Source organism: Onychostoma macrolepis, chromosome 14 (assembly GCF_012432095.1).
Source record: "Onychostoma macrolepis isolate SWU-2019 chromosome 14, ASM1243209v1, whole genome shotgun sequence".
Taxonomy (NCBI): domain Eukaryota; kingdom Metazoa; phylum Chordata; class Actinopteri; order Cypriniformes; family Cyprinidae; genus Onychostoma; species Onychostoma macrolepis.
In genome coordinates, this window is record NC_081168.1 from 28680970 (window position 1) to 28704480 (window position 23511).

General features: G+C 37.3%; 1 protein-coding gene across 1 annotated transcript in view; it reads right to left on the minus strand.

The window, feature by feature from the left end:
- The window catches only part of mgat4b (alpha-1,3-mannosyl-glycoprotein 4-beta-N-acetylglucosaminyltransferase B), a 143960-nt gene that overhangs the window by 20045 nt on the left and 100404 nt on the right, over nt 1–23511 (minus strand). The window contains exons 7-9 of the mRNA XM_058798179.1: nt 15379–15454; nt 13826–13940; nt 108–238 (exon numbers count right to left, since the gene is read on the minus strand). Of these exons, the coding sequence (XP_058654162.1) occupies nt 108–238; nt 13826–13940; nt 15379–15454 (322 nt within the window). The remainder of the gene's footprint in view (nt 1–107; nt 239–13825; nt 13941–15378; nt 15455–23511) is intronic.

Consider the following 23511-nt stretch of genomic DNA (forward strand, 5'->3'; position numbering starts at 1 on the left):
CACAAAAATAATGATTCATATACTGAATGAGTGAAACAAGTGAGACTGGGGAAACAAATAATAATGATGATAATAATAATAATAATAATAAATTGTATCATTCTTACCGCATCTTTTTCTGGATTGCACACCTTTACCCACATGATGTGGTCCAACAGCCAGTCAATGGGCTTGTCTTTGTAGAACATTAGCATAAACTCCACGATCAGTGGCAAGTCTAATGACTTGAACATTTTACCTGAAACGAGCAAAGCAGAGTCATAACTATCAACCAAACGAGACTAATAACATCAGCTGAAACACATTCACCCCGGAGGGAGGTCTGTGGGCATGCTGGACTGGAGTGAAAAATCAAAACTCATACAGATTTACACTTCCAACAAGCATTTAAACAAGGAACTCAGGGGAGGAACGATGAAGGGCAAAAACATTTAATAAAATCAAAAGGAAATGGCGCTCTGAGAGTAATTACATTTTCATATTAACGATTCAAGGCTCTTCTACAAAGGTGGTGCAGCAAGTAACTTTAGATGTTCTATGTAAATTATAACATTTTTCTTAAAACATGAGATAAATTCAATTCATACAATGAAATTAGATCAGATTCAGGAGGATGGATGGTATTTTTCTCCATTGCAGCATTTTTATTGGCTTCTAATTAAGTTTTTCAAAACTGTTTAGGTCACAGTGGAACTGATGTGGCCATTTCTCCTGGCTTAGGGCGAACACTCAGCCAGAAAATCAGCTCGTTTTTGGTAATCTATAATAGAAGGGACATCTGTTTTTTATGCATTATGAATTACTGTCCAACATCAAGCACCCAGACAGTATCTCGCACAGAAACATCCTGCCTCTCCAGATGTCAAAACACATCAGCTCTGATCTGACGGCCTCCACCGATCCATTTCATCCCACAGATCAGTGTTCATGGCCATGAAAACAAGGTTCTGTTCCAAACAGCATACAGCCATACTACTGAGTCTGTGGTGTGCCAAAACCAGCAGTATACAGAGAACAGAAAGTGAAGTGTGTAAATTTTCTTTTAAATGTTAAAATACTTTCTCGAATTGCAGTCTATGCGGAGACAACTAAGTAAGCCATTCGTAGCCAGATGTCCCTGAAAAGTATACATATTGTGTTTCTGAGGTTACCAAAAATTTTCATGCAAGAACATTATTAAACAGTAGAGAGTTGCCGTGTATAGAAGAATAGGACAACATTAAATAAAGAAACATTAAATAACAATAAAATAAAAAAAATAAAAAAAGTAGATAGATCGATCGATCTAGCAAGTTTATATTCTTCTATTCATTTATAGAAATTCATGGCATTCTTTTTCATTAATTTCATTGACATCCGATTTCAGGAATTATTCTTATGCAAAAATAATTTTCCAAGCATCATAATAATATTAATTGCTAAATCATGCGTTTCATCTATCATGTATATATCAAACATCACATTTTCCTTTATTAATTCAGAAGAAAATCTCAAATTTAGAAAATAACCAGTAAAATAAAATGTAAATGTATGAGCAATTGTGAAAATCTAGATGCTGCCAAAACATTGCATGCTCGTTAAACCTGACAAGCCTAACACAGAAACACACTCCGCCAATAGCATGAGATTAGGGCGGGACTATTTGTTTTTCTAGCCTATGGAAGATGGGGAGAGTGTTCAGGGAAACCTTCATGAAAACTGTTATTTTTGCAGTTCTGTTCAGAATTTACAGACTTTAGCTTTAATGAAAAGCTGTTTACTTAGAAGATTCTTAATTGAAGTCACTGAATAAAGTATGAAAAATATGACCATGTCGCATTAAAAAGTTGGAATCATTTATAGCTGCAGGCTGTTTCATATATTATAGTATTTGTAAAACAGTAGCTAGTGCACAATATGCTATACATTATGCATGAAAAAAATTGATTCACACCAGTTCGATGTGAATGACCCCTGATCCTGGGACAGTGCAGCTACAGTGCCAATGTTTGACAGGGTTATTAAAAAGATCCAAGTCTATTTACAACTGAAATACAAAGCTGATTTTAATGGATGTTTCATAATTAACAAGCACCTATGTGCATGTTTAGGGGTTTCAGGGAAGGTAGAGAGGTTTGGTTGGGTTTAGTGAGAAGTTTAGTATCATCAGTAGGATCACTCATCAGTGCATGACCCACCCACAGGCTAACATTGACCATTAGCGCTGGAGTATTGATTTGAGTACACACACACACACACACACACACACACACACACACACACACACACACACAGAAACAAACACATATCCACACACACAATTAATGAACACTGAAAACACAAGTCAAATAGAATGCTATCCAGACACAATGATTTAAGATCAATAATTAATTATAATAAATATTTCAAGAAATTAATGTATACACTTCAATAAACTCTTTATAGATCTTTTATGGCATGGAGAGATTACACAGCCCTACAAGCATCTTTGCTTTTAGACATTATAATATCTTCAGCTTTCCATTTCTGAAAAACTTTGGCAGCTATTCAAGGCTGTGTGTGTGTAATAAATGTTCTCTGTATCGAGAGCATGTGCCGGTTCACCTTCACGTCGTCCCTGAGAAGTGTGGCGGCTGCTGACACACACACACACACACACACACACACAAAATCTACAGGGAAACAGCCTTATCTGAAACAGCCAAATCAGTATTCACCTCCACATTTATTCAGAGGCAGATTAAACATCCCTCAGTATATTTGTCTTTCTTTCTTTCTGAGTACATTATTACAGGTGTATGTATCTTTAACTTACTTAATGAACAGTTTCTTTACTTCTGATCTTACTGTAATTCTGTGTGTAATTCTTCTCTGACTGTCATTTTTAGTCAACATGGAGTCAAAACCGAACATATTTACTTAATGCATGTTATTGATCTTTTTGTGCACAATTACTCAAAATAAAGGTAACACTTTAGATTAGGGAACACTATTCACTAACTAGTTGTTTATTAGCATGCATATTACCAGCATATTGGTACTTATAAAGCACATATTAATGCCTTATTCTGCATGACCATATTTTAGATCCCTTAATCCAACCCCATACCTTAACATAACTACTACAACATCTAGTTAATTAAATAATAATAAACTAAATTAAATAATAAATTAATGTAATAAATTAAGTGATTTTGCTACATAGATGAAGTCACAAACCTGCATGCTTATTATGAATGTAAAATGGGATGTGAACAGCATTTCAGTTTGACTACAGCAGTGAAATGTGTGAAATGTGTGAAGGGGTTCAGGTTTAGCTGGTTTATGGTCTGGTTTGCCCCTGCTGGTAGCTAAATGAACTGTATCTTATGTGGACAAAAAGCATTTCCATTGATGTTCATTCAAAAGTAATCATGCTATTTTACTAAATAAAATTTACATTTGGCCTACCAATGGCTTAAAGCTGACTTTCACTCTACTACATATTTCTGTATCAGGAATATCTCTCTCCATCTGAAAAATGCAATGTAAGACATGGCTGAAGGTAATCTGAAATACATGCAAACAAGCTATATTGTTGATGTGTGTGTGTGTGTGTTTTTAAATTTTTTAAAGAAATCTCTTATGCTCACCAAAGCTGCATTTATTTAATCTATTATTATTATTACCGTTTTATTTATATAACATATATTTTTAATTTGAACATATTTTAAAATGTAATTTATTCCTGTTATGGTAAAGCTGAATTTTCAGCATCCACCATTTTAATATTCTGATTTACCGATTCTTATTATTATCAAAAGTTTGATGCTTAATATTACTACAGAAATTATGATACCTTTTTGTCCTCAAACTTTTGAATATTATGGTTTCCACAAAAATATGAACAAAAACTGCTTTCAATATTGATAATAAGAACCATTATATAATAATATATTAATATATAATCATTAATAACGGAGTAGCAAATCAACATATTAGAATGATGGATGCTGAAAATTCAGCTTTGCCATCACATTAATAAATTACATTGTATAATATATTCAAATGAAAAATGTAATGTAATTTTACTGTATTTTGATCAAATAAATGGAGCCTTGGCAAGCAATGGATATTTCTTTCAAAAGCATTAAAAATATCATAATTATTCCAAACTTTTAGCCGAATATAAATATTCATGATTAGTATATACTACATACATACATGCTCACACACACATACACACATATATACATAGATACACGTGTGTGTGTGTGTGTGTGTGTGTACAAAAACGCAATGTATAAACACAAAACAGTCCAATACTTTTAAATACCCAGCAGTAAAGTCCAATGCAGAGGCATACAGAGAATCTACACGTTTCTGCTCAGGAAAGGATGTGGATGTGGTGGATGTGTTATTAGCCGGCTGCTGGGGTAAATGCCACTTGCTTGCCACTCGTGTAATGTGCACTTCCTTTAAGTAGCACTGAATGTAACGCCAATGTAAAGAGTGTGTGGTTCGGTTCGGTTCGACTGCCTTCCTGCTTCCACTCCAATTAGCAGCTCGTGTGGACAGGCGGAGCAAGGCGTGATCCTGTCCGCTGCAGAAGAGAGCCGCAACACTGACTGACAGCAGGAAAAGAGAGATTCATCCAGATGGATTTGTCACGCTTGCAATCCCTGAACTAAAACAGGCCGACTCCACGCTGGAAAGATCTTCGCGTTCACACTGTGATAGCAGGGGAATCCATTAACATCTGAATTTGAGAGACGATACTGACAAAAACACATCTGATGTATGCGTTTATGTATTTAGGGTGGTTTGCTAAGGCAAACATTACTACTGTTGTTGCTTCATACTCATAATGCTCAGGGACTTTATAAAAACACTGAGGATATATATTAAACTTTGGTGCATTACTCATTCTGTAGGCCTAGTGTTTTTATTCAATTTATGAAGGTGCTGCAAGTTAAAGCGTTATATATTTTATTATAATTGTACAATGCTATCATCATATTTTGTACATGCAGCTTAGCTTTAACAAATTTACCATTAATAGTTTTTATCTCGCAATTGTGACTTTATAACTTGCAATTCTGAGAAAAAAAGTCAGAATTGTGAGATAAGTCACAATAACCTTTTTAAAAATTTTATTTATTTTTTTATTCAGTGGCAGAAACGGCCTTCCATAGGTTAGGCCTGTCATGGATTATTAAATATGACACTAAAACCACCAGTAGGTGGCGGCGAGTCCCTGTCTGACTGAGTGATTCATTGAATCGCTGGTTCAACTCATTCTATGAATGAATCAGCAGTGCTGCTCTGAGGTGCACAAATGCTCTGTTCTGGCTTTGTCTGGAACTATTTCGTTGGCTTATCAGAAAAAACAAAAAATAAACATTGTCTAAAATGTAACACATTCTGCTTGTTGAACTATTGTACAAAATTAACATCACGTTTAAAAATGACACTGTTGCTTGTGTGATATTACTTAAAGGGTTAGTTCACCCGCAAACTCACCCTCATGTCACTCCAAACCTGTAAGACCTTCGTTGGTTCACAATTCTTCTCCTTCGCGTCACCCTAATGCCATCACAGTGCATGACACTCTCCATAATGGCGCCAGGGTGATGCAAAGGAGAATAATGGTTGAATAAAGTCATTATTTTTGTTTTCTTTGCGCACAAAAGTACTCTCGCAGCTTCATAAAATTACAGTTGAACCACTGATGTCACATGGACTGTTTTAACGATGTCCTTACTACGTTTCTGTGCCTTGATGGTGTTAGTACCCTTGCTAACTAGGGTCAGAAAGCTCTCAGATTTAATCAGAAATATCTTAATTTGTGTTCCGAAGATGAACGAAGGTCTTACAGGTTTGGAGAGAGATGAGGGTGAGTAATTAATGACCGAATTTTCATTTTTGGGTGAACTATCCCTTTATTTATATCAAATCTTATAAATATAAAAAATAAAAACCCAAACAGGGATATTTTCCTTTCATAACTTGAATTATAGATGCATTCTTTTAGGGTTCATAACGCAGTGAATGCTTTTGAACTGCTTTTATCATTTTGCACATTATCAAGACGATAATCAGCCTATCACGCACCCCTACATGCTCTCACTGACATGCCATCAAATCAGAAACTCTGGGCTTAAAGAAGGTTTTCCACTTGTAATAATGACTTTGTGGTGGTGTTCATTGTAAATTAATTTTTCTGACATGACAAGCACATAGTAACAATCAACAATCAGAACCTTAGCATTGAAATAGCAATACATAAGCAACCAACCATAACACCTTAGCAAATACTCAAGAAATCCCCTACAGTAGGAACTACTACGGTTTCCAATATTACCCATAAACTCCTAACATCGTGGTGAGCTTAGTATGGGCAACAGCTCTTCACAATTACTTCAGAATCTGCAAAAATGGAGTTGTGTGTGTGATTGTGTGTGTGGGTGGCTGAAATGACAGTGCACTGAAAGTGTGTGTGTGTGTGTGTGTGAGAGAGTGTGATATGGGCAGAGAGCAACATCAATCACAGCTTCAGTGCTGCTTTGGGACCTATTAGTGTAAAAGAGCAGAGAAAGACTCTAGAGAAATATGTGTGTCTGTGTCTCTGTGTGTGTGAGACAGAAATGAGCTGACATGAGAAAGGTGTTAATACCCAGAACCGACTGGGTCATACGCTCTGGTGTTCAGTGCAAGAGTGTGAAATGCATCATGGGGATTTATCTTTGCTTTGGCACGTCAACTTGTTTCTTTCCTGCTCTTAGGGCATATTACTCTCAACCTCATCTGGCTTGGCAGCCTTCTTGCTTAGATTATTAAAAAAATAATCAGAACTCTTGGTCAGGGCAGGCAGGCCCGAGGCAGCAAAAACAGTTCACACCAGCCTAACATGGTTTAGATGCGTTGTTGCTGCTTCAAGATGCCCTACCAGCTCTAGACAGCTTCACCAACATGGTCTACAAGCAGGAAACCAGGTCCACTAGCAGACAGTACAAAGTGTCAACCATCTGGACCAGCTAGAAGCAAGCAGGGCAGGTTATTTTGACTTATTTGTTGGTCATCACATGAGCTGGTCATGAGGAGGAACATGACTAAAACACATGAGCTCAAACCCGATCAAAAGCAAATGGATTCCAACTGTAGCAGATCCCAGCTGAACCGAAACAAACAGACTTGTGTTTGTCTCTTGATCGTGAAGGCGAGTCTGATGTCAGAACGGTTTGTTTAAATTTAGTCAGCTAACAATGAACAGTTTGTTTGCAGTCAGACCTTGTGATGGAGTAAAAATACCCATTGAAAATGTATTTGAGAACTTGTCAAACCCACACAACATCAATCAACTGGGCAACACAGATAATTAGTTGCTTTAGGTATCATAGACATTTTACACCATTTATTGAAGTTTATTTATAAACAGACTTTTAGTCATTGCTAGTTAATGATGTATTAATTAAAATTAACATACACAGAAGAAATGGGAAAACAACGATTTATCCGATTTCCTCAACTGTATTATCTGTGATCTATACAACAAAATTGTTTTTCTTTTTAACTCAATTTCTTTACGTTCGATTAATGTAATTCTCTATGTGCAATCTTCTAGATTAAATTATATAGAGCGAATGTGAACCAATCTAGTACTAAAAAATAATTTTGATGTCGACATAACTGAAACTGTAACTGAAAGCATGCATGGGACTTAAAATACGATTAAAATGTTGAAATTAAGTTTTATTTGGAAAAAGATGGGAAAAGAGGGAGACTCGATAGTGCTTAATATTGCATTACGTTGGGATTTAGAAGAGTTTTTCACTGCAGTGAAGAGTGGAGCTTTTGCTTAGAGTGAGGACAGGTACATAATAGAGGATGATTTTGCTGTTTTACTCAAGGAGCATTGAATAATTATCACTTGGCATGCTAATATGTACTACTGCTAGCTAACAGTTCAAGGTCATGGGTTCAATTTCTTTGGATAAAAGCATATGCCAAATCCACAAAATGCAAATGCCTGTGAGGATCGGTTGCTAAGTCAAGTCAAGTCAAGTCACCTTTATTTATATAGCGCTTTTAACAATACAGATTGTGTCAAAGCACTTAACAGTATCAAATTGGAGGATAGAGTGTCAGTAATGTATAATAATAAGATTAAACACTCAATTTTCAGTTAAATGCATTTCATTATTGAATTCAGAGATGTCATTGTCTAGCTAAGTTTAGTTTAAATAGTATCTGTGCAATCAAATCGGCGATAATCGCTAGAAATTAAGTATCCCCAACTGAGCAAGCCAGAGGCGACAGCGGCAAGGAACCAAAACTCCCTCTGTGACAGAATGGAGAAAAAAACCTTGGGAGAAACCAGGCTCAGTCGGGGGGCCAGTTCTCCTCTAAGTGCTGGTGTTTTCCTACAAAAATTATACACCATTTTTTTTAAGGTAAGTGGTTGCAAATAATTTATTTTAGCTACATTTAAAAAAATGAATGTTGAAAGCTAGTCAACTAAATTTGTTTATTTAAATGTAGCTAAAATAAATTGATTGCAACCACTTACCTCAGTGTATGCGGTGCTGTAGACCTTTTTTAGATCTCTGAAGTCACGTCATCCTTGCATCACCTGATTTAAACAATCACTTCCTGTCTCAAAAAGGTGTTGTTCAGATATAATAGAACAGAGTTCATGCCATCCTCATTTTCTTTACTAACTTGCCGACTCATTGGCCCAGCAGTGAATAACCACTTCTCTAAAGTGAGAGCTCTCAAAATCAATCCTTTTCCCCATGCCATCCCCTGAGGCCCTCAGCCAGCTTGACACAGCACTGATCACCATCATCAAAATAATTAGCCTTCATATCAAACACAGCTCATAAGAGAGCAATTATTTTGGTTGCCATTTCAAAATGAGCTTCGCAGGTTTGATTTGGAGAGGGGAGAGTTTCAGACTCCAGTTTCTCTAATTGAACCCCAACTGACTGTCAAGAGTTACTGTACTCAGAGTTTAGATGCTGTTAGCCAAGTTAGGCTTATGGATGAAATGGATAAAGCATTGCAAAATGTATCAAAAGAACAGGGATGGGCAATTAAAGAAATATTGCCTCTAAAAAATTACAGTTTTGTATTTACTCCTGTCGTGCAAACCCTGTGTAACCTTCTTTCTTCTGCAGAACACAAAAGGAGGTACTCTGAAGAATGCACTACTCAATCTTTTGTGAGTGAATTATTCAGACCAGTTTTATAAACTGGATCAGCTGGTTGGATGAGCGACTTGGTTTTCAGTTTGTTTCTCACAGAACCGCAGCTGATTGTGTGGTCCTCCAGTCACATGTTCTCATTTATGATCACTGACATACTCTGCTGTGAAGATACGGTTGTCACAATATTGAACGAAGCACCCAAGAACGAAGGTTGGTTCCTGTACGTTATTGAAAGGCTCAAAAGGCCAACTTCAACAGTCTGCTGGTGACTGACCGTCTTGGCAGATGCAAAACTGATAAGAAAACACTCAGGAGTTACACTCAGGTCAGTAACCAAGCAGGAGTACAGGCCACAGGTGCTGGGCCAACAAGCAGCAAACAGCAGGGAAAATCGAGTGCAGTCACCAGCCAGCAAACTCAGAAACACCGGATGGGCGTCAGGGAGAGAGCAGGATAACTGGACAAAGAACAGGCAAGACGAACGCGACAGGACAAGACTAGACAAGGTCAGACTTTTACTAGACTTAGGGATAAACACTGGCAGGTAACGACCAACAATAATCTGGAGAAGAACTGAAAACCCCTGTGACCTAAATAGCAGAGAAATCAGAGCAAGGGAAAACAGGTGTACACCAATACACACCACGCTGATTGCAATCACAAACAGCAGAGCATGAGGAGAGAGAATGAAAATACGACTGAGAATAATAGGAGGGATCAAACCTGGCTCATGACAATAGTGTTCACACTCACACCATATAGCCAAAAAAACATGTTTAACTATAACATGCTGTGTAGTGCAATTTAGTGATGACATCATGCATGTACTTTCAATTGTTGTAAACTATACTTTGTTGTGTTTTCTTTGTTTTACGCAGTGCTTAAAGTTGACAGTGTGAAGCACAGTACAATCTTATGCTTTTATAGTGAAATTAGCTTTTTGTGTCAACTCATGTCCATTTTGACCATGAGGAGTGCACCGTCACTTTAATTCAGTGTGTGTAGCGCAAAAAAATAAAAAGACTGCCCCAAAATAATGACAACACTGCTGCTTCTGCTCTGCTACACAATCCTCAAATCTCCTAACATGGGCTACTTACACTTTGCTAAGGATTCTGGTGTGAAATGAGCGTAAGTCAAGCAAAACGCTAAATCCTTTTAAAGGGATATTCCAGGTTTATTACAAGTTGCGTTCAATTAACTACATTTGTGACATAATTAAAATGATTTCGACTCGTCTGTAGTTTTCCTAAAAATAAATAAATAAATAAAATTCACTGTTAAGATAAGGAACTAACAATGGATGTTTTCTGAAGATTTAACATATAATTTATAAATGCACTCACATGCATTACTCTGTTAAAACTTTTATTTGAGCTGTAAAGCCATAAAATTTGTAATTGTATTCCAACCGGAAATTTGTTGTTGTTTTTTTGAGTGTGAGAAAATGCCACACATAATATTGCTTACTTTTACTACATCTGAAAACACATACTATCGAAACAGTGAGAATTTTAATATTTACAGACGGCCCCATTCACTTACATTGAAAGCGCATCACTGTAACCCAGATTTTCAATGTTAAAGTTTGTTGTAATCAACATTTTGCCAAAAAAGCTGTCGATTGAACTGAACATGTATTGAATTCAGAAGATGCCGTAAACATGAATCAAAAACATGAATCCCGTTACATTATTTTGACAAAAACAAATTCTGCATCTGAATGTTTCTTTTAACATATACTATGAATCCACATTTCATCAACTATGTCCACAATTAAAGGTGTTGTATGTAATTTTTGACTGTACTAAAGCATATAAATACCATAGCATGTTTTCTAAACATCTGCAAACATTAAGTTCACTTGTTTCTCAGAAAAACAATGCTACAGCCAGTTATTCTACTTTGAAATGTGTGTTCAGTGTCGGAATGTCTGTTTTTGTTTTGGTCTGTGTGACTCCGCCCCTTGCAAATTTACCCAATAGTATTTCGACACACTGGGCACACAGTTGGCAGAAAACAAAGTGTATTGCAGCCATAGAAGCGAGCAAAAAAACTGGGTCAGAGATCGCAGATTCTACCCGACCTAAAAAGCCTCGGCATCCACCTAAAAAGCATCTATGACCAGAGGAATATTAAACGTGGATAAAACAACTTTACACTAACTATGTTTCCATCCAAAGATGCGAATTTAACTTATGCGCAAAACTGGAATATCGCATTAAACATTTGCGAATAAAGCACCGTTTCCATCGAACGAGTCAAAGAGAACAAAATCATCACTTCCTGATAAACTGGCACTAAATATCTCGAAGAAAAATAGGAGAAGTCACTGAATATAATAATTTTCATATAATAAATTACTTGCGCCTCAGAGCAAGCAGACGTAACACAATAAATGCAGTCATTGCTTTCGGAGGTGGATGCCTGCTGTTTAGGAACGCAGTCATGTAAGACAGTAATTATACAGAAATACTTTGATGACAGACTTTCCTTTTGCTTTTTTATGTGCATCTTGGCGTTTCCATCCAGCGTTTTTTATGCAATATTCTAAAATGCGCATAAAAATAGGTCGATGGAAACATAGCTACCGTCACCTTACACTGTAAGACTCGTTGACTAACACTGACTATGTTTACATGGCCATCAGTAATCTAATTATTTACCTTGTTCAAAATAAGACAATATTGTGATAAAGGTGTTTACATGAGTTGCTTTTAGAATATTCCTTTCATGTTCCTGTTTTACATGTTATAGTACATAGATCGATTAATATCACACGTCATTACGTCCCCACACAACACCATCCGATGTCCCCTCCAGAATTTCACGTGTAAACATATAGTTCGTCTTCATTATGGTGCCATATACAGTTTTAGGAGCTTCATTTTTAATTTACGAAAGCCTCAAGTGCAGTTAATTATTTGTCATGCTATACATGCAAACAGATGACAGCGGTGTTGAAGCCTTGCTCTTTCGTTTGCCGTCAAACAGTGGACCACTGCCGTGTGTGAATCCTGTCGCAAAATGCGGCGAAAAATCTTACACGATGGTAATAGTGTGATTAAGGTGTGTACATGCCTGTACTGCACCTCGATAATGTGACTAAAATAGGAATACTCCACATGTCTTAATTCGATTTCTGACTTCGAATATGACTTTAGCTGGATTAAGGTAATCAAAAATCTCTGTTTACATGGTAGATTTTTAATCAGAGTATTGTCTTAAAGGGTTACTCCACCCCAAAATGAAAATTTTGTCATTAATCACTTACCCCCATGTCATTCTAAACCCGTAAAAGCTTCGCTCGTCTTCGGAACACAATTTAAGAAATTTTGGATGAAAACCGGGAGGCTTGTGACTGTCCTGTCAAGTAAATAACACTGTCAAGGCCCAGAAAAGTATGAAAAGCATCGTCAGAATAGTCCATCTGCCATCAGTGTTTCAACCATAACGTTATGAAGCTACGAGAATACTTTTTGTATGGAAAGAAAACAAAAATAACAACTTTATTCAACATTTCGTATCCTCCGCGTCAGCGTAGCACCATTTTGGAGAGTATCAGCTGAGTATTAGCTTCATAACGTTAGTGTTGAACCACTGATGGCAGATGGACTATTCTGACGATGTCTGTCATACTTTTCTGGGCCTTGACGGTGTTATTTACTTGGCAGTCAATGTGACAGTCACAAGCCTCTCGGTTTTCATCCAAAATATCTTAAATTGTGTTCTGAAGACAAACGAAGCTTTTACGGGTTTGGAACGACATGGGGGTAAGTGATTAATGACAAAATTTTCATTTTGGGGTGGAGTAAACTTTTAATCGTGTTAAAATCGGATTATTGTTGTCCATATAAACGTACTCACTGTCAGTTGTGCTTGTTTCTTGTGCTTCTTCAACTCACATGAGCGTTGAGTCTGAGGAGGAGGGGGCGGGAGAAACAAAGCTTTCCAATATTTTGAATTTGGACTGCAGTACCTATTTCAACCACTAGTGTCAATATTACATCCTGTACCTTTAACAGCATTCATAAAACAGTAGATGAAAAGTACCCAGATGACCTACTACAGCCACTGAAGCACAGATTGACACTTTACTATCTTTTACTTTAGTATCTACTCAGACGGTATGCGATTTTGAATCCACCTAAAGTTCTGTTTTTGCATAAACTGACATAATGGCAATACGGTAAAAACAGTATCATTTAAAAACAAATGCTGCAATAAATTCATTATTTTCTCTGATATGTTTGTATAGTCTGTTTCTAGGACTGTCAGGTTTGGGTCTGGCTCTTGTGTCACCACGACTCTTGGAAATTGCTCTTGGTAGAAACTAATGTGAACTTTATGAGAGGTGGTGACAATTCAGTTTCACAGAGAGAAAAAATCACTTTCTTGTAATATACAAAGATGAAGCATTGAAAACATTTCTTTCATTAGTGACCTCAACAGTTCATCCACCTCTCGAGACAGAACCAGCTTTCTAAGTGGTTTATAAGGTTTGACGTCTATTATGACAGTTTTCTTCTGGTAACAGTGAGAAGGATCTTTCTGTTTGGAAGAATTCAGTGTGAGCTTGGCTGTGCTCTAAGGGGGAGGTTAACACACACCGACAGCAGTGTAAGACAGTCTGCAGTCTGAGATTGAGTAAGACTCACCGATGAAGCCCAGCTGGGAGAATTCAAGAATCATCCACTCCTCTGACGGCTGCTGCAGGGCGAAATTCTTCATCGTGGTGAAGTAATTTGGCCGTGCAACAATGTCATCCTCTAGCTGTGTGAGAGAGAGAGAGAGAGACAGACAATGCTGAAGGAAGACAAGCAGCTGTGAAGTGGATCTGAATCATTTGCATATAATCACCAACCACTTCAATTCTTTTTCTGGGTATCTAAGGCTAAATGATTTAAAGGTGTGTCATTTTCCAGAAGTTAATATACTTTCTTTGATCCCGTCTTAATGTAGAGACGACTATGAGTAAACTTCCTGAAGAGTGTAAAGGCCTGCTCACACAGACATGAATGTTTGTATGATAATTCGGTCTAATTTTAATGTGCATTTTCTGTTCAGCCTAATGTGAAAGCAGAAGAAACGAAATCAAACAGTTTCAAATATTAAGATTTTTTGTATTTACTAATACAACAATCTTGTTGGCTAAATCCAGGATCTCTTTCTGCTATTCACTACATAAATAGTCTGTTCTTGAGCTCCACCAAGTCAAAGTTTTATGTAACAGCATTTCTGGACGTGAAACAAAAAGTGCCACTTTTATTGGTTGGCCAATTTTTGTCCACAGTGCAATGGAAAAGAGGTTGGAATTGATTAAAATAAAATAAAATATAAAAAATTCAGCATTTCCTATTTAATAACACCTGTCTCATAAAATAGTGCTTGTCTAAATAGATGCATTAACAGCCATTCATTGAAATTAACATTTTATCGCACAGAATTTTTCCACCAAACAAGTCAAGTAAACTGTATTTATATCGTACTGTACACAGTACTTACTGGTGTCGTGAATCGTGCAGAAAGTAAACACTTTATGTTTAAATCTTACACACTGTTCTTTTGATGGCATCTTATGACTGTCACTTTTTTAAACGCTGGTGAAGTGCATTTTCTTTTCTTTAAGCACCCATGTTGAGTGACCTTAATGCATGTGATGGGAGTGCTAAGTAAAAAAAAAAAAACAACAACCTCAAAGTGGATTTGGCATTTTGCTTTTCTAAGAAAAGCAGCCGTCGCACACATCAGTGTCAAAGAACACACTCTAAAGTTTTTTTCTATGATTGGGAGAAAAAAAAAAGAAAGGACTTTTTCATGTGTTGGCTTTATCTAAATGCCCACAAGAAAACTGATCATAAAAGAACACGCTACAAAAGAAGTGCAAAAGTGGCCTCAAAGATCGGCTTGTCTTTATAAGAGCTTTCCATTTCCTCTGGAAGCCATTTCCCACAATTCTCATGAAAGAAATACAAGACAAGCGGTCAGGGTTTATTTCGACCAGCTTGACAGTACATTATCACTTATTTACTGCATCAATACATGCAACAAAAAAAACAAAAACAAACAAAAAAACATACAAAAAAAAGAAACATTGTGGAACCAGCTGAGTTGCTCGACCCATCCATTCAAACCCGTAATTACTGTATGTTCATGTTCTCTCCAAATATGACTATCTGTTCAGTTCTAATATGCATAATCTTAATCTTACCTGTACGTAATAAGTCCCTTTAGTCTGGGCATACATCATCAGGAAGCAGTAATCCAGGTTCTGCTTTGTTCGCCATCTGCAAAAAACAATCAGCATATGCTTTAAAAAGAATAATACACAGCCTCACGAACACAAACCAACAGGTCGAAGATAATAAAAAGTAACAGAGACCCGCTGTTTACTAATAAGAGGACAGTGAGTGATGGATTATTTCTGGCAGCTGCTGTTTGACGAGCTACTTGGATATTCTTTTAAAGTACTGAGCTCAAAAACTGACAACAAATGTTAAAAAACTCCTTCAATTTAAATATTGCACATGATGACATGTCACACCAGGTTTGAAGACAGTTATCTTTGTTTCTTGCATGTCTCATCACTGATGTCAAAGTGATGAGTTTTGATGTGTGACATGGGAGCTGAATGAACATTTGAGAGATACAATGCAAGGGAACATTCAAGCCATTGGTTGGGACAATGAAGAACAAAAAAGGCATCTGCTAATCAGTGGGCATTTTTAGACCACTTTACTTTACTTGTTAAAAAGGAGTTGGCAGTTCCCAAGTGCAAGACAGCCTATTATATGAGGTCACTAGTAGCTTAATGTGGAAGAATGCGACTTATGGTTTATGGAAATTGGCAGGATAATATCTATAACCAAGATGAGATAACTATAGAAGGGTTAGAAATTAACTGAGCTTGGGGCAAAAATACCTCCAAACATCGAGGTACGGGGTCAGAAAATGTGCCAGTATGAGTTTGTGTTTTTAATATTTATGACATAGCCTATGACAAGAGCAAGAGTGCTGTTTTTGACAATTAGCAGCATGACTGGAAATGTAATATTGATTTTATAAAACAGTTCAATAAATAAGAAGTCAATATCAAGTCACTTACATTTCAGGCACATGTTGTCAATATTGTCTGTTTTTGCTCTATTTTGCAAATGAAAATAGTTTTAAACAAATCCACAGTAAAGTTGAGCAACACTAAATTTTATTACACATAACTAAATTTCTGAAATTATTTGTTTTGTTTTCTTTGTATGTGTGGATTACTTGGGCTGTTACAGACATCTGGTGAAAATTTTAAGTCAACAGCACCTTTAGAAATCTATTTACTGTGAGAAATGGTGACGTGTTCAATACTTATTTCACCCGCTGTGTGTGTGTGTGTGTGTGTGTGTGTGTGTGTGTGTATGTGTATGTATGTATTGTGACGGATCGGTGGCCCTGCCCCTCATCATAATCACCACCCCGTCCCTTATTCGCCGCCCTTCACCAGGCTCCCGACTGGAGTGGGTGGATGAGAGGAGGGGCGTAGGATCAACGTGGCCTGGCGGCGTGTGATGAGGCACAGCTGAACTGAATGAAGCCTCATCACCGCCGCCGTTAAATGCCGAGCGCGCCTCTCCTCGGGAGACCGGTCTCTTCCCCCGTGCATGCACGCTTGTGTCCTCGTGGGTCCAGGAAGGGTGCGTTGAGAGACTCGCGCCACCCAAGATGTGAGCTGCCGAACATGTGAGCGCGCCACCCAAGATGTGAGCTGCTGAGCCCGTGAGCCGGATGAGAGCCGCACCCGTACGCGGTAGTCGGACCAGAGATGTCGGGCCGTATAAGTCCTGCCTAAGGCCGAGCAGGTGAAGAGGAAGAGCCGCCGCTCAAGAGAAGCCGCCGCCCCTCGTGTCCCGGCCAGAGCGGGAGCGCGTGCGGCCACCGGACTCCGCACCTTCCTTGGACCCCTTCCCTTCCGGAACACTGCCCTCCTGCACAATCCCCGGCGCACGACGAGGACACCAGATCCCCCTGTTTGGTTGGACACTTCTTCCCCCTGGACACTTTATTTTAGTATTTTTTTTTTGTTTAATAAAAGCCTCTCCGAGGCCTGACGCCACACCCACTGTGTCTGTCGTTGGCTCCTCCCGTCACAGTATGTGTGTGTGTGTATATGTATATATATGTATGTGTGTGTGTATGTGTATATATATATTTTGATCTTTTATTTAAAAACTTCACAAAAATCTAACCTTTCACTGGATAATAAGAATTTAAAATGGGGGGGAAATATCATTATAAAATAAATGTTTTTCTCAAATACACATTGGACACAATTATTGTCACCCCTAGAAATTCTTATAAGTAAAATATCTCTGAAGTATATTCCCATTCATATTCACAATTTTGAGCACTCCAGAGTGATTATGAACATGAAATTATCCAGCCATGGCTTCCTGTTTCACAGAAATATAAATGGGAGGGAAAACAAAGGTCAAATTCCCTTAATCATCCATCACAATGAGAAAAAACAAAGAATATAGTTCTGATGTGCAGCAAAAGATAATTGAGCTTCACAAATTAGTGAAGTGGCTTTAAGAAAAGAGCTAGAGCAGTGAAAATTCCCATTTCCACCATCAGGGCAATAATTAAGTATTTCCAATCAAAATAAAATGTTACGAAACTGCCTGGAAGAGGACGTGTGTCTATATCGTCCTAATGCACGGTGAGAAGGAGAGTTTGAGTGGCTGAAGACTCTTCAAGGACCACAGCTGGAGAATTGCATAAAATAGTTGAGTCTCGGGGTCAGAAAACCTTTAAAAAGAATTGTCAAACAGCACCTACATCAGCACATGTTGTTTGGGAGGGTTTCAAGAAAAATTCTCCTCGCTCATCCAAAAACAAACTCCAGTATATTCAGTTATCAGACACGACTGGAACTTCAAATGGGACTGGCTTCTATGGTCAGATCAAACTAAAAAATGAGCTTTTTAGCAGCAGACACTCAAGATGGGTTTGGCGAACACAGGGATAAAAAGTACCCCATGTGTACAATGAAATATACTGCTGTATTTTTGATGTTGTGGGCCTATATTTCTGCTGGAGGTCCTGGACATCTTGTTTAGACACATGGCATCATGGATTCTATCAAATACCAACAGATAAAAAAATCAATAAGTGACTGACTCTGTTAGAAATCTTATAATGGGCCATGTTTGGATCTTCCAACCGTACAATAATCCAAACACAAACCTCAAAACAACACAAAATGGGTCACTGAGCACAAAACCAAGCTTCTGCTGGCCATTCCAGTCCTCTGACCTGAACCCTGTAGAAAATGAGTGAACTGAAGAGAAGAAGCACCAACATGGAGCTGGGAATCTAAAGGGTCTGGAGTGATTCTGGATGAAGGAATGGTCTCTGATCTCTTGTCAGGTGTTCTCCAACCTCATCAGGCATTATAGGAGAACATTTAGAGCTGTTAAACTGGCAAATGGAGGTTTCAAAAAGTATTGAATTAAAGGGTGACGTTAATTGTGGCCAAGGTGTATTAGAGAAAACATTTATTTCATAATGATATTTCCCTCAATTTTAAATTCTTATAATCCAATGAAAGGTTAGATTTTTGTGAATTTTTTTAATAAAAGATCAAAAGGATCAACAATACAGATTAATTTTCACAGCCTTCTTTGATCATATTTACCAAGGGTCACGATATTTTTGGCAATGAGTGTATATATATACATACAGTATATATAATTAATTTCTCGCAATTCTGTGATTTTTCTCAAAATATTACGAATTTAACCACCTATTGCTACGACTTTTTTCTCAAAATATTATGAATTTAATTTCTTATTGCTACGACTTTTTTCTCAAAATATAAAAATTATTCTCCTATTACCACGAGTTTATTCTCGTAACGTTTCGACTTTACTCTCATAACATTTCGACTTTACTCTTGTAACATTTCGACTTTATCCTCATAATATTTCTACTTTTTTTTCGTAGTTTCGACTTTATTCTCGTAATATTAATTTAATTTTGTAATCTTTGAATTTTTTTATTTTTTAACATGGCACTAAAACGCCGTCATATTTTATATATAGAGAGAGAGAGAGAGAGAGAGAGAGAGATTGTCACTCAAGATGACTCAGGTCACATGAGATGATACATGACATTTTTTTCCTCTTATCCCAAGTGTTGCCACATGAAATTGTGTAAAAGAAGGATACACTCTAAAAAAATGCTGGGTTAAACACAACCCAGCACTGGGTAAAATATGGACAAACCCAGCAATTGGGTTGTTTTTGACCCAGCGGTTGGGTTACTGAAGGTTGGGTTAAACATTTAACCCAACTGTTGGTTGAAAACAACCCAATCGCTGGGTTTGTACATATTTTACCCAGTGCTGGGTTGTATTTAACCCAGCATTTTTTTGAGTGTATGTTTGATCTATTCTGTATAGTCTAGAGTCCATACTGTATTGTCTAGATGTTTTTCAGCCACTTTACTGACAGCAGCTAGGGTTACTGGCATCATCTGAAGTGCAAAAGAAATTACACAAAAGCTTTTTTGGGGGTTAAATTAATAAAATCTGTCAGATATTTTCCCTATTGTCTTCATAGGCATGAATGAGTAACTAGGGGACTTGATTAGATGGCCAAACATCACCCATACAGGTTTAAAAATGCACACTGGACTGGAAAACACCCATTTGGATGTGCATAGTTGGTCAGAAGTTCAAACAAACAGAGTAATGGCTTGAAAGTCCCACAGAGACGCACTGTAACACTTATCAGGGAATCAAACTATGAAAAGGAAAACTAGGATAGGAAAAAGTATTTGAATATCAAAAAATGACTCACTTGACATTTAAGAACTATATATAACTGTTTACAGCCTAGATGTTCTTAGTGAGAGTGTGTGTAGTGAAGTAACTGGATTTTAACAGCAGTGACCACACTGAATGTGCCGAGTGCCAAAAGATGGAGTCAAATGATAAACACGCAAGTCTCTCACGGTGTTTTACACAAACTTACACACACATACAAATGTGTGTTGGTCAGTGTTTTGGTAAGCTGCCCTACTTCCAGTGAAACCCTGCACGATGCAAATTATCTTAGATAAGTTAGAGACTTCATATGTGTACATTTACATACATTTACATCAGTTTTTCAACACATACACGTTTGTTTTTGTGGTTTTATACTGTACAAACTGTATGTGCTATTGACCTACACCAACCCTATACCTAAACCTACCCCTTACAGGAAACTTTCTGCTATTTCAGATTTTCAATACATTCCATTCTGTGTGATTTATAAGCGTTTTGAAAAGTGGGGACATGGGGTAATGTCCTGAAAAGTCACCTTCTCCTTGTTATACCTGTCATACCCTTGTCATTATACAAATTTATGTCCTCATTTGTCACAAAAACGCACGCACACACACACACACACACAAACACAATGGACAAAGATTGTGTCCTCAAGCATGTTGACGTTGTAGTACCCATGTCATTAAACACATGTGTTTTCAAACCATATACTGTACACCAGAACACACACACATCACACACACACAGAGCAATCTTGTGATGAGAACATCAACCCTCTGGCATCCTTTTGACAAAAACTCTGTGTCTCTGCACTTCTCCTGCATGGAAATATGCGGAAGGAAGTAACCATCAGGGTGTAAGAAAGACCAACATTCAGTTCCAGCTTTGATGCAGTTGAAAACAGAGCTCTTGTTTACTACAGGGATGCAAACTCAACAGGGGTGAAAAGTTTACAAAGATTTGGCATACCCCAGGAAGGAAATTAGCAAAATATCAGTTTTAAAATGAGGATATACAGTAGCATGATGATAAAGGGAAAAACTCACCACTATTATTGCTACATTTTCTTTATTTTATTGAATTGTAAAAAATAAACCAATAAAGAAATATATTACTACAGAAAAAAGATACAATTGCACAGTAAAATAAAAATGAATTTTTAATAATAATAATTTTATTTTACAGAACAAAATTACAATACAAATATTAATGTCTGTCTCAATTTCCTCATTTTCAAATGTTAAGAAAACTTAAAGCTACTCTTCTGCTGACAACCCTAGTATTATATTTAAAATACATTTATTTCATGCTTAGTTCAAATTTATTAACCTTATTAACTGACATATCACTCAAGACTTACTGATATACAAATTATAAATAAACTTTATTTGGAGAACTACTTGTGCACAATGCATATTTCTTAACATTAAGCCTAAACGTTTTAGTGATATGTTTTAATGTCACTATTGATGAGGATTGTATGATCTTTGAATGATTTGACTGATTTGATGATTTGAAAATGATTGATTTGATATTTTCTAACATTATTTGAAAAATCATTTTAAACAAATTGCACCAAAAAAGCACAACTTCTAACTTTAGACTTTTAAACTTCTAACTTTTACATTTTTCAGAGGTTAAACAATATATAGTGAGAGAGAGAGGCAGACAGACAGATGGATGGACGGAGCCATATTTTTAAATATGTAAGTAATTATAACACACCTAAACTTGTACAGTACTCAGGTGGCGTGCAGTGACCCTCTTTAGCTCCTGATTTCCTCTCTTCCTCCTGTGAAGACATGTACCGATGTACACTTGTTCCCTATGCTGCTTTCAGTGCCCTGTTGGCTAAACCTATATGCGGCCTATTTGGAAAAACCTGTGAAATCTGGTCAGCAGCACTATCCCTGACATACAGATGGCAGCTTTTCTCTTTTTCCCAGATGTGTGAGATGCCACCAATTCGCCCAGGGTCTCTCGAGGATACATCTGTCCAACTTTGTCAAATCACACGCCGCACACACACAAACTCAAGTGCAGTCACGCAATGTCAGATTAAAACACACTAAGACTTGTAAACTCATTTTGGTTGTTTACAGACCAGTCTAAATCTTTAACCACTAAAAGACTGGATTTCATTAAAAGTAATGAAAATTAAATGAGTTTGATTTAATGTGTGTAAAATAGAGAATTGCACTCATGCCACCAAACAATGAACCAAATGCTGAGGCATTTGAATAAACGCATGCAAGTTGTCCACATGTGGAACACTTGAGGAATTTATCTTCTAAATATAACCACCACCTGGCCAACAGTACATTTAAAAAAAAAAAAAAACATGAATATTTTCACTACTACACTGTAAACAATAAAATAAAATGTACAAAAAACGTGCTAGGCTACACGCTTGCAACACATTACTAGAAAGAAACAGATCTGGTTTAAAACGGATTTGTATTTTTCTTGGCTGATTGGTTATTGATTTGTGTGTCTGCTTGATAGGTGATGGATTCATTTGCCTGTCTGATCCAGCATTGGTCTGTTCATCAGAGTGCTCTGGGTTGAACTGGTTGGTCTGATGAGATCCGACAGGCTTTGAGCACAAACAGACGTTAATGAACATACTTACTTGCATCAATCTCCACTGTCCTGACTGTTTATTTCAGGAGAATGTGAAAAGAATGTGTCTGTCCAGAATGGAGCACTGCTGTTTTACCTTAGACAGAGATGTGACTGCAAAATTAGGTTGTGTGGAACATTTCAATTTGGGAATATGTTCTTGGTGTGAATTCTCAGAGTTCTGAGTTCTGGCTAAAATCATAGTTCTGTAATTACACTTTCATAGAAGTGAAATTCATCCTCCAATCATTTTCACACTGGGGTTTCTCTAATGTTTTTGTCAGCCAAACACCTTAGATGTAAAATATTTACTCAAAGCCCCCCTGAGATTTTAAGATAACATTTAAATAATTTAACAACATGTTCACGGATCTCCATTGTTGGGTAATGGTTACATGATATGCAAGTACACTGAATAAAATTATAAACGCAACACTTTTGTTTTTGCCCCCATTTTTCATGAGCTGAACTCAAAGATCTAAGACTTTTTCTATGTACACAAAAGGCCTATTTCTCTCAAATATTGTTCACAAATCTGTCTAAATCTGTGTTAGTGAGTACTTCTCCTTTGCCGAGATACTCCATCCACCTCACAGGTGTGGCATATCAAGATGCTGATTAGACAGCATGATTATTGCACAGGTGTGCCTTAGGCTGGCCACAATAAAAGGCCACTCTAAAATGTGCAGTTTTATCACACAGCACAATGCCACAGATGTCACAAGTTTTGAGGGAGTGTGCAGTTGGCATGGTGACTGCAGGAATGTCCACCAGAGCTGTTGCCTGTGAATTGAATGTTCATTTCTCTACCATAAGCCGTCTCCAAAGGAATTTAGAAGTACATCCAACCGGCCTCGCAACCGTAGACCACGTGTAACCACACCAGCCCACGACCTCCAC